Source organism: Antedon mediterranea, chromosome 1, assembly GCF_964355755.1.
Source record: "Antedon mediterranea chromosome 1, ecAntMedi1.1, whole genome shotgun sequence".
NCBI classification, from domain to species: domain Eukaryota; kingdom Metazoa; phylum Echinodermata; class Crinoidea; order Comatulida; family Antedonidae; genus Antedon; species Antedon mediterranea.
In genome coordinates this window covers 4,031,793-4,045,531 of record NC_092670.1, presented here as the reverse complement: position 1 = coordinate 4,045,531, position 13,739 = coordinate 4,031,793, and the positions used below count along the sequence as shown (strand labels likewise).

The 13,739-nt window shown below is 32.7% G+C and overlaps 1 protein-coding gene across 1 annotated transcript; it reads right to left on the bottom strand.

Annotated features, from left to right (window-relative positions):
- Positions 1-7,759: 7,759 nt before the first annotated feature.
- On the bottom strand, positions 7,760-9,593 carry LOC140051374 (tripartite motif-containing protein 2-like). Its single transcript, XM_072096570.1, has 3 exons — positions 8,657-9,593; positions 7,962-8,200; positions 7,760-7,822 (listed from the first exon to the last, which is right to left on the bottom strand). The coding sequence occupies exons 1-3, from the start codon at positions 9,591-9,593 to the stop codon at positions 7,760-7,762; spliced, it is 1,239 nt and encodes a 412-aa protein (XP_071952671.1).
- Positions 9,594-13,739: the final 4,146 nt, after the last annotated feature.

Here is a 13,739-nt window from a genome sequence, read left to right as displayed (position 1 = left end):
AAACATTTAAGAAGTTTACATAGATTATAAACTTAGAATGTTAATGGTAATGTTATTGCAATGTTAATATTATATATTCATGCCGTCGTGGGTCATAAAGCGGGCAGTTCTAGCCTGATACTGTGATCCCAACATCAGACAAACTCAACTATTATTCACGCACCAACGTCAACGTAAAGCAAGTCAGCAACCAAAAAATCACATTAAATGCGTCTATACCAACTTAGACGGCGGTGTCTCAAGTAAATCCGACCTTTTACAAACTTTAATTTTGGAGGAAAACCACATACATACATTTTTGCTGTAGAAAGAAAGCTTAAAGAGAATGATTCAAGTGACATATATTTTGATACTATAATTGTTAAAGGGATCGTGTATGAGTGGGAGGAGTTTATAACAAACAGGTCCCAATAGAGGAAATTATTAACCGCAATGACGTCACTAAAAATAGGCGAGTTGGGTACGAATTGTAAACGAAAAAAATATGTACAAAATGTGAAAAACCGTGTACACAATAGCACTAATTGTCACAACGCCTCCTTATTGTTGTATAGGTAAATCTGAACAAATGAATTAATTTGTTATTATTTGAAAAACCTACGACCACAACTTATAGCCTGCGTGTACAAGTAATACAGTAGGCCTAGTCTGAGCATAAGGTCAAAATATAACATCACCAAGGATAACAAGTAGGCCTACTGTGAATAGACTCTACACCAATTACATCCTCTCAAATTATAATCTGTCAATGTAATATATTTTGAAATATTAACAACCATTTTTAGAAGTTTTAAATGTATTATATTAGAAGGCCCTGTAGAGGGAAGTTAGAACCCAAGCAGTTTGTTCATACCCATTTAAATTGTATAGGCCTACTGAAATCCAGAGATCGTAGCAAAACGTGATTTGTAGCTGTTGTTGCTTTCACCCGATAGCCAGCAACTGAGTTTACCAGATATTAATCCATGAAATGACAATTAGTTTAATATGGTTTCATGTTGAGTGGAGTTTCAAATAGTTTTAGTAATGTGTTGACGGTAGGTTTGTTGTATGATAGGCCTACTTGGACTTCTACTATAGAAACTTACATATAGACACACTATTTAAGTGTATGGACCAATACATTGTTATTTTACCAGAGTGTAATAACACGACAAATAGGCAAAACAATTACTTTACTGTTTACTTTATTTACTACATAATAACTGAACTTACCTTGTTTAAAAGTCAACAGAAAAAATATCATTGCCAATAGCTTTTTTGATTGTATCATTTTGCCACCATGAACATGTAATTGAACAAATGCCATTAATCCTTAAAACGTAGAGTATGAGAAACGGATATACAGCTCCTTGTACTGAAATATTTCAAATGAGTGGTGGTGTGTGTTTAGTGAATAGAAACGTTCCACTCGAGCAGTGGCCATGTAAGTATTGTTCCGATGTTAAATCCAATATGCACAATTCGTCCAAACACAAATCAAATCACTTCTATTGTAAAACACATAATAGCGATTGTAATAGTAGGAAAAAGTAGATTATTGTTACTCAAAATTTTTACTTGGCAAAATACCAAGTATTTTACTTATTGTGTGTGTTTGTTACTTAACAGGACAAGTCTCTTGCGTTGTACGTTTATTTGCATGATAAAGTCAACGCTTTGTATTACCGCTACTTATTAAGGCCAATTTACACAGACGAGCGGTAACAGTAGGCCTAATACAAATATATAGTCTATGTTATTCCTTATGACCATTTACACACAACGCGGAGCGGACGGGCGGTTTAGATACAGATTCTACGTGCGACAAGCTACGCGGTTTTCCCGCTTACCGTTACAACTCGTCTGTGTAAATTACAGCTTATGGTTTCACCCAATCTGTACTCAGAAGGTTTGACTCTTTACCGGGGTTATTAGTACCACCTACAATATTCCGGAAATGTCAAGTCTACTGTCCAGACTCTCTAAAACAACCTATCAACTTATAGTACGATCGTTGTTTTTTTTTATTGATAGCGCGCACGCTATAGGGGGGGGGGGGCCTTATACGAATTTAGTTTCCTATGTAAAAAAAATTTGAAAATCAGTGTAAACATTGTATTTATAAATATTTGAAGCATGCCGGTTATAAAAACCCATGTTCTAAAATTCATCTTTTACCTCTGACCTCAATTTAAATATTTGACCCATTGAAAACGAAATGGTCATATCTTTGCAGCGTTAGATTAAATGAATTAATTTTAGGGTTAAATTATTTAGGAGATGCATAGTAATATTCGTTCTAATGGAAAACTAACAGTTGGACAAACTTTAAATCGGGCTCAAATTAATTTACTAATAAGAACTTGTCCAAGTTAAGAAAATGATTCAAAATCTTTTTATTGACCTGTATTGGAGTACACATTCCTATGTCTAAAAAACTATTGAAAAAGGGTTTTATGTGAAATTGTTCGAAAAATATATATTGATATGTTGTATAATAACAACATTTTACTTAATATACAACAAATTTAATTATCTATCAAAAATTAATTTTAAGTTTGTTCTGGTGAAAATAACATTGGATACAGTGAAAACAGTGTATTTTTACTTATGTGAACAGCGCCCTCAATCTTAATTCATCATTACGTCATAAATATCATATAAACCTTGATAAAACCACACACTTGGGAAACAATCACCATTGTAAGGCTGGTCCTGAAGACTTATATATTTCGTTTCATAATTTCCGGGGACTAAGCTTTCATTCTTAGCTCTGCCCCAACCATGGTGAGCTTAACTGGAGACTTAAAATATTTAATTTCATATTTCAATAAATATTTTTTCAAAATTGTCTTTGCTCAGCCCCAATCATGGTGGGGTAGTGAAGAATCTTATATATCATGTTTCAAAATACTATAGGTGTCATTTGTGGGGACCTTGCAGCTATTTTAAACAGTTTAGTAAGCCCTGCGTTGTTATGCAAATGAGTTTGTGCAGGTGTAATGAGGAAGATGGTATTTTTAGTCCTACTGCGGTGAACACGCCACAAAATTAAATTTAAAAGTTAAATTTTGATTTTGTTAATCTCTATTAGAAATTCAAATCATGTAAAGATACAATTTTCCTGGCGGGAATCTAGAAACTCCCCTCCTTTAGTTTACAAAAGTAATCTCGAAAAGAACCCCATGTGGAAAAGAGGCTTATCCGTTGAAAAGAAGCCACCGTACTCAAGAGTACTAAAAAATAAGGAACACATGGCCTCTTTTCGGAGTTTTATGGTGTCTATTTAATGGAAAAATGAATGCCATACACTTTTGTTTATGATTTGAGGTCCACTTGCCTAGGCCTGACATTTTCAACCCTCCAAATATCTTTCTTCCAAAAAAAACAAAACAATTCATTAAAAAAATATCCGTAGAGGTTCGAACCCCATCTGATAGCACTCAAAACTGGGCATTACCCGTTAAGCCACACAGTACATGACGAAACAGCTGATAATAGTATATTTATACGTGTATTATGTAATTCATCATCACGTCATTAATGTCCTATTAACCTTGCTATAACCAAAATGATCAGTTAGCTCAGTCGTCTGAGCGTCGTGTTAACACACGTATGTCGTGGGTTCGATTCCCACGCTGGTCGGTGGAATAGAGTTAAGGCTATGTGAGCCACTGTGTTTGGGGTTCACAGATCATACGTCCCCCTTTCCACTACACATCATGAGGCGACAACATCAATGCATCTGGTGATGTGGTGGAAACGACCCCAAAAGGCTGTGGCAGGGCCTTAGTGCTGAGGCAGGGAGAGCACATTTACCATCTTTTTTAATTTCTTTTTTCAACCTGTATTCAATCTCGTAAATTTTCTGTTTGGCGCCCTCAATTTTAAATGACATTGAATGTTTATTTCATCGCAGGTGTACGAAACATTAACCCAGCTTACTAGCTAACTACACTCCCCGCCCACTAGCTAGGTATGCACTGTGCTGCCACTAGACCTAGCCTATTTCGGGTCTCATGTCTTGCAGCATCTGGAATAACATACTAAAATACTGTACATTATTATTATTTTTTATTCGCACTGGAAGTATCTAGGCTTTCATGTTATGTTAAAATTAAATATATTATTTATTATCCTCAGCAGTGAAAAAAATTATATTTTGTTGTTGAATATGCCGTGATTTTAATTGTCAACAACATGATCGTCAGTCGATGATGGCCGGCCGGCGATTTTTTTTTCGTACATAAGTTGGGGACCCCTCATGAAACGTCACAAAATAAACATGAATAATTCATCAGTTAAATTTGTTGTTCCGTGTGCACCCAAGCGTATAGCAACAAGAAGTGATTACACAACTGCGATACGATACTTTCTACAGTAGGCCTAGTAGGATTCTAAGTCAATTCACGTGATTGCCTTCGCGCACTCTTCTTCACACAAAATGTGTCGAGTCGAGGCTAATCGACAGCTAGGCAAGACATTAAACTAAGTAGTAATTCATTGGACATAGACCAAAGAAAGCTTAGACCCACAAGAATAAAGAATGTGTATAATTTGTGTACTGTATTTTTTTAATTCTGCTATTTTATTATCAAACAATATGCATGTACTCAAAGGAACTTGCGCGTATATGAACACATGAGATGGGAAGATTTGACCCACGAGAATAAAAAATGTATTTTTGTGTAATGTTTATTGTTTAATTTTGCTGACTTATTACTCGGATTGTGTCATACCAAAGATAGTGTAACTATCTTTGGTCATACCTAACACACACACGTCACACACACCCACATGTGCTACTACTAGAATAGACATGGGTTTAGAGACTAATAATTAGGCGTTATAGTATTAATAGAAACTATAATTTTAACACGTAATTCTTTAGTAATAAATTATATTAAAAACACCATAAACTAAAGGCTGATTATTTCGACAAGAAAATTTAACTGATGAATTATTCATGTTTATTTTGTGACGTTTCATGAGGGGGTCCCCAACTTATGTACGAAAACAAAAATCGCTGGCCGGCCGGCTCGGTTTCGATAAATCTCGCGTCGCGTGTGTGGTGGTGGAAAACACTCTCGGCAAGTTTGCTTCATTAATAATTATGAGACTCTGTGACGACCCGCTTTAACGTGACGTCATTTCACTTTAGCTGCATGCGAAGAAGTAGTCACCGTTGATTTTTTCGCTACAAAAATAAAACGCGACCGATTTCAAGCGCGACCGATTTCATCTGTCCTGTCACCGGTTCATCTGTTACCGGTGGGGTGCATATACAATGGCTCAAATACCAGATTTAGATTAACTAAAGTATTAGTACTGAGGAAAATTTCCTCAAATACCAGGTTACTTGAAACTAAATTATTGTGGGAATGTTTTGCTTTATTTTCACTCGTTTGTTTCCAGCTTCTGTAATTATAAATATGCAAACCTAGAACAGTGTGAACACAAACACATTCTTCTACATTTTTGTTGGTTTATTTATTCCACCAAAAAGAACAGCATACAAAAGAAACATTACAGCTACAAATAAATCTATGTTAAAATATCTTATACTTTTAACAGGAAATAAAATAGCTGGCCAGTTCATTCTGCTTACTTTGAAGTTATAATTTAATTTATAAATTCTAAAACTATGCATTAATTAAAAAACATGTATTAATAGTTAAACTTAAGTAAATCGATTGAATCTTACAAAGTAAGTAATGAATTATTTTACTGTAATAGAGATATTATAATGACTATTCACTATCATCTCTAGGAATGTACAATGATATTAAAATGTACTGTAATGTTGAGAGAGAAAAAACATTTGATATTACTGTATGATAATGATTTTAGTTATTGACGTATTTATGAATCTATATATAAATTTACGTAAGGGCAAAATTTGGTAAATCGCGCGTCACTTCTAGAATGTTTACTCGATGGTATATAAAGTTGGCTCGTACTTTCGGTACTGATTTTAACCACCTGATGTAACCCTGTTTACTAATTAAATTGAGTCAGATAATTAGTTATTGACAATTAAAACGAATTTAGGTTCAACGATTTGCCCCAAATAGGGGTGTTTTCCGATCGTGTTATACACTGTCTAATACATGTCCATCGTGAAAAATACCCGCATACAATAATACGAGGATGCTTCGCATTTTACCTTTACCTTGATTTACCTTGACCTTTAGACTATAAACCTGTTAAGGTTCGTGAGTCCCTCTTTGAACATCTTGGTTATATGGCTCAAACTTTAGGTTGTGGGTTTTCCAGTGTGTTTCAAGATGGGTTTTAAAATTATTTATAGAGGATGCATTTACTATATGATATGGCAAACTATTCCAATCATTTACTGCAGATATTGAAAAGAATTTCTGTCTGTGTTTCGATTTACTATGAACTTTTTTAATTTTAAAATTGTGGCCTCTAGTTACAGTAGATGGTGCTAATTCAAAGAAGACACCCGGATTAACATTATCATACTTTTGTATCATTCTAAAAATCTGTAAGCAGCAAGACCTCTTTCTTCGAAATGCTAATGATGGCAGTTTCATAAATTTCATTCGGTCACTATATGGTTGAGTTTTAATTTCCACAGCAAGTTTTGTGGCTCTTTGCTGAACTTTTTCTAAGAGAATAGAATCACCAACAAACTGAGGAAGACAAGCCGTACTAGAATATTCTAAAATCCTATCTCCTCCTACAATAACTGTTTTTAATGGCTGAAAACCGGTTGAACAGCTCGAGTACAGCATCATAATGTTGAAGACAGGCCGATTTTCTTTAAAAAATACTATTTTGATAGATTTAATATACGTTTATAGAAATGTATTGATTTGCAATGAATGGAACATTCCAAATTATTGCATACCTCCATGGTTTAACACAAGTAGGTAACTTTATAGACCCTTGGAGAATAAACAGAAATAGTATTGTAATGCTATACAATACTGCAAATAGGTATTAACCACTTTTGATCGCCATTTGAATCAAAAGTGTGTTGGTACTGTTAGATATAATACTGTATAAACAAATATACTAATAAACGTTATCACTGTGAGTGTGGGTAGTCCCTACTTTTAGATTATAAACACATAATAATATATACTTTATTACTGTCAGTTGTTTCTCAACGTTTGTATTAATTAATAATTACAAAAATATAAACGTATTAGTGGTCTTTAAATGTACTTTACTATTTCAATCGACCATAATACAGTGACAGTTTTAATAAAGTATTAAATCGGTAATGTTTTACTCTATTTAGTGGTATATTATTTATAGGCCTATATAAAAAAAATATTTCGTTACTGATTGGATAATAAAGAAATATAAAGAATAATTTAACAAAATTGGGTTTGTTTAAATCAGTCCAAATAACAAATTTCGACTCATTTTGTGACAAGTTTCTAGGTGCTAATTTTGGTTGACTACATAAATCATTGTGTCTATTTATTTGTTTCTGTAAACGACAATGTTTTATAGTCCTGCCGTACGTACATTTGAAATCGCCAGTTTTTTTACGCTGAAATTACTATGTATTCGAGAACCATCTGTGGGCTTGAACTAGATGGTACGCGAGCGAAGCGAGCGTACCATCTAGTACATATTAATTCAAACTAAATTTACTTTGTATTACTATAATGAACTCACCTCGCCCCTGAACAATAAACATGGCACTTTCAAATTTTATATCCATCATCTCAGTCTAAGATACTGAGAGACAGATTAGGTTTATTTTTAAGAATAAAACAAAACAAACCCCCTCCCCCAATTAGCCAGAACGTCTTTCTGTGACGTTACCATAATCACTGTTTAATATTCCAAGATCCATAGTCTACATTTAAGAGCTCACACTCTAGTTATTATAATTGTATAACCTAATATATTTTAACAAAAATATTTATGTGCAGTTTTTATACAAGAAAAACTTAATAATTGAATATTTTAATATTGCTGTCATGGTAATTAGTTACAGCAATTCTACGTGGGTTTGATGAAATGATACACAACTGCTCTAGAATGTTTATTCCATCTCCTTCCTGATCAATTCTTTTGATAAAACATCCATCACTGCTGAATAGTTGTAGTTTGCTGTTACTTGATACAATGATGTTGTCATCGTCATCAACTACAACTCCACGTCGGTAAATCACCATACCATCTGCATCACCTTTATTGATAAGTACTCTGAATGATTTGTCTTCATCATCATCTATATATAAATTATGGTTAATTCTGACATAGGCGAGCACAATGCAAAAACTTCGGTACAAATCTCCGCCTTGGATACCTACCTTATCTATCCGAGATGTACCGCGAAACGTAGATTTGATAACATTAGTGTGCACGCCGACGCTATTGTTCCATATTTATATCTTAGGAAGATATTATAAAGAGTTTTTTAACAACATTTATGATTTCAACATTAGATTTTCCTCTCAATTTCAATTCTTCCCGGTCAAAGTAATTTCCGGGTTTAAGATAAGTTCACCTTGCAACGACCTGGTTTCAAATATTTTCTCTCTTTTAAACACAAGGGAGCAGTTAAAATAATAGATTTGACCCTAAAGGTGACTTTTCCAAAAAAAGCTAATTTTTCCGTTGACATTTTGCTTGATTTCTTCAGAATTATTCAATTGCTTTTTTAGTGTATTCAATGCAATCTCACTTGACATCATAGCAGTTGCTAACTCACTCTTTATTAACTGCTTAAGGAAACTGACATTTGTATTTAGTTCAGCAGTAATTGACCTTATGTTCTCCATTTCTACATCAATTGTTTTCCTTTCATTTTCATAAAGTGTGTCAACTTTTTTTTTCAATTCATCTCCCCTTTTCTGGATTATTTTTATCGATTCTTGAACTTGTTTATTAATATCTTTTTTACTCGATTCTTTACTTTCTTTTAGTTTTTCAGCATTCTCTGTGAGCTCCTTGAGTCCATTTTCCAGTTTAACTTTGTAGTGATGGGCTGCGGATTTCAGATGTTGTGCAGATCCTTGAAATGATTCAAATGCTTTTCCAATACCAATTGGTTTATGATCTATTGAGGGATGTGTTATTATGGCACATTGTATGCATATTGGTTCTTTACATTTTGTACAGTATAGCTCTAGTGGTTTGTTGTGAGAAGAACACAATGGTGGATTTAATGCTGCAAGTTGTTGTGGCGTCATTGATTTCACTTCCTCTGCAGCAAGTAGCGTATGACCTGAAGACAATGGTAATATTTTGTGATGTTTACTGCATGCAAAACACAAGTAATGTCTACATTCTTTACAGTAATCTGTTACCTGTTCTGTTTCTCCACAAACACATTTTATGTTATCTTTCTTCTGAAACTTGTCAATGTTTTCTAACATGTTATTTAGAAATGTATTTGGTGGAAGCTTCTTAAGCCCGCCATCTGGAATAGGATATGATTTGCAACACATTGGACATGTTAGCTTGTCATTGTTTGTTTTTATCCAGTTCTCTAAACATGACAAACAAAAGCTATGTAGACATTGAAGACTTTTAGGATCCTGAAACCTTTCCTGGCAAATGGCACATACTAAGTCCTCATCTACAACTTGAAGAAACTGATTTAATTTGCTTGTAGCCATTTTAAAACAAATTGATCCTGTAAGATAGTAAAACTTCATAACAGTCATGTGATCTTCCTCTGGTAATAAACAATACCAGATATCTGACTTATAAGGCACATATATATTGTAATAATTATTTTCTTTTTTTGAAGAATGTGTTTTTAAATATAAAACAAATTCAATTATTATAAGTACAAAGGATATAATAATAGAGATAAATTATATTAGGCCTAGTGTACATATTAACATAAAACATAAATGCATTTGTTAAAGTTTACCGATAAAATAAACGCAGATTTACGACTAGGCGTAGAGGCAGCCAGTTCCTAAAATAAAATCCTAGTTTCACGTAGGCCTATATTATGCTATTTGTGTACACGCCCAAGTTGGTTTTTCTAATCTTTTTTTTCTCTCTCTTTTTTAACATAACAAAAAACATAAATTCATTTATTAAAGTTTATCGATAAATAAAATCCTATTTTCATGCAGGCCTACTGTATTCTATTAGTGTACACGCCCAAGTTGGTTTTTCCAATGTCTACTATTTCCTGTTATAACAAATGATTTCTGCTTGCTGGGCATTGCATAGTACAACTCTATGTGTACAAATCTTAATGTAGTTAACAGTTTCAAGCAATTATTGTTATATAAATAAAATGTAAAATACATTGAACGGTTGGTATGGTTTCTGAAGTTAATATTTGTCAGCAATGAAACCTTAGTTTTCCTGATTTTCTTTGTGTGCAAGTCACTCCGTGGTTGGTGTACTCTATGTGTTAACAGATCATCTTTTAATTGATTGTATAGTAAACTGTCAAGTCATGACGATTTCAAAATCAGTGATGTGGAACACTAAACTTCAATAAAAAGCTATTTATTACTAAGTATATATTATTACACATTTGATTAATACAGTAGTTGTGGTATTTATGTAGGTACAGTATTATAATTTATAATATTTACATCAATACAGACCAGCAGGAACTGGAATGAGAATGTTATTTAGGCAGGTGTAAATAATCTATTTCATCCATGCTTCAATGCCTTTTTCAACTTGTAACATACTTTGTTAATTCTGAATTTAAAAAGAGTTTTTTCTTTTTCAAACGATGCCAGAGAAATAAGCAAAGAGATGATGAGGAAGAAACCAATTGATAAATTACGAAGCAGACAAGAGGAATATATTGGACACTTTACAAACTTTATCTAGAAAGATATCACTAGGGAAATATCTTGACAGTTTGAAAAAAGAAAAAAGGGAACTTGATCAACTTATTTTTTGACAGAAATAATTAATTTTGTTGTTCTTGTAGTATAACATACCAAATCTGTTTTAATCTGAACATATGTATATTTTAAAGATATTTTCTTAATTCTATCTTTTTAAATTTACAATTTTTTATAAAAACACATTGCTGAATTTTATATTTTTATCTAAATTTTAATAGAATCCATGTATTATTCATTTTATGTAAGTATTTCGATGTGGAGAGCCTCTCGACGGTTATTTTTATTTGTAACTTTTAGGTTATCCGGCCTCATTGACTTACTTTTGTATTGTTTTTTTGTTCTGTTCTGTATATTGGCGAAATAAATGATATGATATGATATGATATAAATACCTTGTTCAGTGTCACTTGTGGTGTTACATACAAATTATATAATACAGTGCACAATACTACATTTAAGACTTATTTTCCATGCAACATAGAGAATAAACAGTAAAATTCCAACATAAGGTTTTTAGTCGCATTTTTCGCACGCGACTGCAGCAATGTATATATGGCCTTGTTGAGATAATAACTGTTGATTTTGTTGATAGGATGTACAAATTTCCTTTGTTTAGTGTGTTACATAGCTAGATACTTATTTCATACCAGATTCCTATAAAACTATAATCAATTGCAACATTTGGTGTGAACATGAAATGTGTTGATTTACTTTAGCTGATGGCCAATTCTTGATATTATCAAGCACTGTTTTCTATTTCTTATCGTTTAAATATTAAGATGTACAGTAATATACAGTACCTTGATTTTTCTTATTGTTTATTTAAATAATTCATTAAAGCTGTGAGAGAAATTAGAAAATGTGAATTTGAATTTCTTGAGATGTATAAAAGAAGTCACATAACAAAAGTGCATTCAAGCATAACATATATATATGTGGTTGAGATTGCAGTAGGGTCACATCTTGTTATCATTGCAGGTATGTGATACTTTCTTACAATACATTCTTTATCAGCTATTTAAATAATTTGAATCTTTCAGGGACATAGTCAAGCAGACGGAGCACTTTTAGCAATGTCGTGTAACTATAGAGTCATAGCAAATAGGTAGCAACAGGCTCAACAAACATTATTGGTAAGCTTATAAAATCATACTAACTATACTATTTCTCTGTGACCTAATTAATTATTTTCTGATCTTTAATAACATTTCTGGAAAGTTCAGTCTGTTGATGTTTAAAGAATTCAACCAATCTAAACTTTTTTTCATAGTAAATACCATGTTCTGTGTACATAAAAATACTCTATATCTAAAAATGCATAAGAAATATTTGTAGAAAAATATTTGTCTTTATGTTAATGATGTTTAGGTAAAAATCCCATTATTAAATGAAAAATTCATTTAATTGTGGGCAACTTTAGTAGTTAAATATTTTAATGTTGCTATCTTCATAATTGGTTACAGCAATTCTACGTGGGTTTGATGAAATGATACACAACTGAAATGGACCATTAATTCTATCTTTTTTCTGATCAATTCTTTTGATGAAATGTCCATCACTACTGAATAGTTGTAGTTTGTGGTGACTTGCTACAATTATGTTGTCATCCTCATCAACTACAATTCCTTGTGGATACAGAACCATGCCATCTTCATCACCTTCATTGATAATTACTTTAAATGACTTGTCTGCATTATCATATAATACAATTTGACTATTTCCCCAATCTGCCACAAGCACTTTTCCAGTTTGTGTAAGTGTTGCATCAAAGTATCCATATTTTACCTTTTCTTGTGATCCTATCTTCATCAGCTCTTTACCACTATTGATGTCAAACATGAACACACATTCAGTGTTTATTTGTGCTACATAAATAACATTTGTTGCCTCATCTATGTGAATACCACAAGGATCTGTCAATACATCTTTACCAATGGATTTGATCACATGACCTTTCATATCACATACTTGAATGCAGTTAACATCACTGAATGCTATGTTGTTGTTATTCATTTTGTACATTCTGTAAACGTTCACACCTTCTGGTAGTGTAATCTTGCTGATGCGTTCTCCTGATTGTTTGTACTTGTGAATTTCATTTGTGCAAAATGAAACCAGCAAGCAATCATCACACTTTACTACTCCTGTAGGTTTTTTATCAAATTTGAAATCATTTACCAGTCCTTTCTTTTCCATTTTGATAGTAAATGGTGATTGTTTGATTGGGCTTCCATTTAAATACACATTTAATATACAAAACCCTGGAGTTTCACATACTCCCCTTACAAGATACTCATTATCTTCTTTAACAAGATCAATGTTGGTTTCTCCTGTTGCATGTGTCCATGTTGCTGTAAGTTGATTTGGACCAATTTGATGTTTTTGTTTTATTTTTGCAACAAGTGTTTCACCTTGGATGACACATTCAGGAACCTTTACATTCATTTGAGTTACAATTCCAATGCCATGTTGGTCTAACAAATCAATTTGATTGTTTCCAAAGAAGTTAATTTGTCCATTGCCATTTTGTTTGATTTCTTCAGAATTATTCATTTGATCCTTCAATGTATTCAATGCAATCTCACTTGACATCATAGCAGTTGCTGGTTCACTTTTTATTAACTGATTAAGAAAACTCACATTTGCATTTAGTTCAGTGGTGATTGACCTTAATTTCTTCATTTCTACATCATTAATTTTCTTTTCATTTTCATAAATTGTGTCAACTTTTTTGATCATTTCATCTCCTTTTTTCTGGATTATTTGTATTGTTTCTTGAACTTGATTTTTAATATCTTTGATACTTGTTTCTTTACTTTCTTTTAGTTTTTCAGCATTCTCTGTGAGGTCCTTGAGTCCATTTTCTAGTTTAGCTTTGTAGTGATGGGCTGCGGATTTCAGTTGTTGTGCAGATTCTTTAAAAGATGTAAATGC

Bases quoted from the DNA above. Each gene is read 5' to 3' on its own strand.
- LOC140051374 (XM_072096570.1), bottom strand. From the start codon at position 9,593: ATGGCTACAAGCAAATTAAATCAGTTTCTTCAAGTTGTAGATGAGGAC. The intron at 8,201-8,656 runs GTGAGATTGCAT...ATTTATATATAG, and splicing joins AGCAACTGCTATGATGTCAA to ATGATGATGAAGACAAATCA. The intron at 7,823-7,961 runs GTAACTAATTAC...TCTTAAATGTAG, and splicing joins CAAACCCACGTAGAATTGCT to ACTATGGATCTTGGAATATT.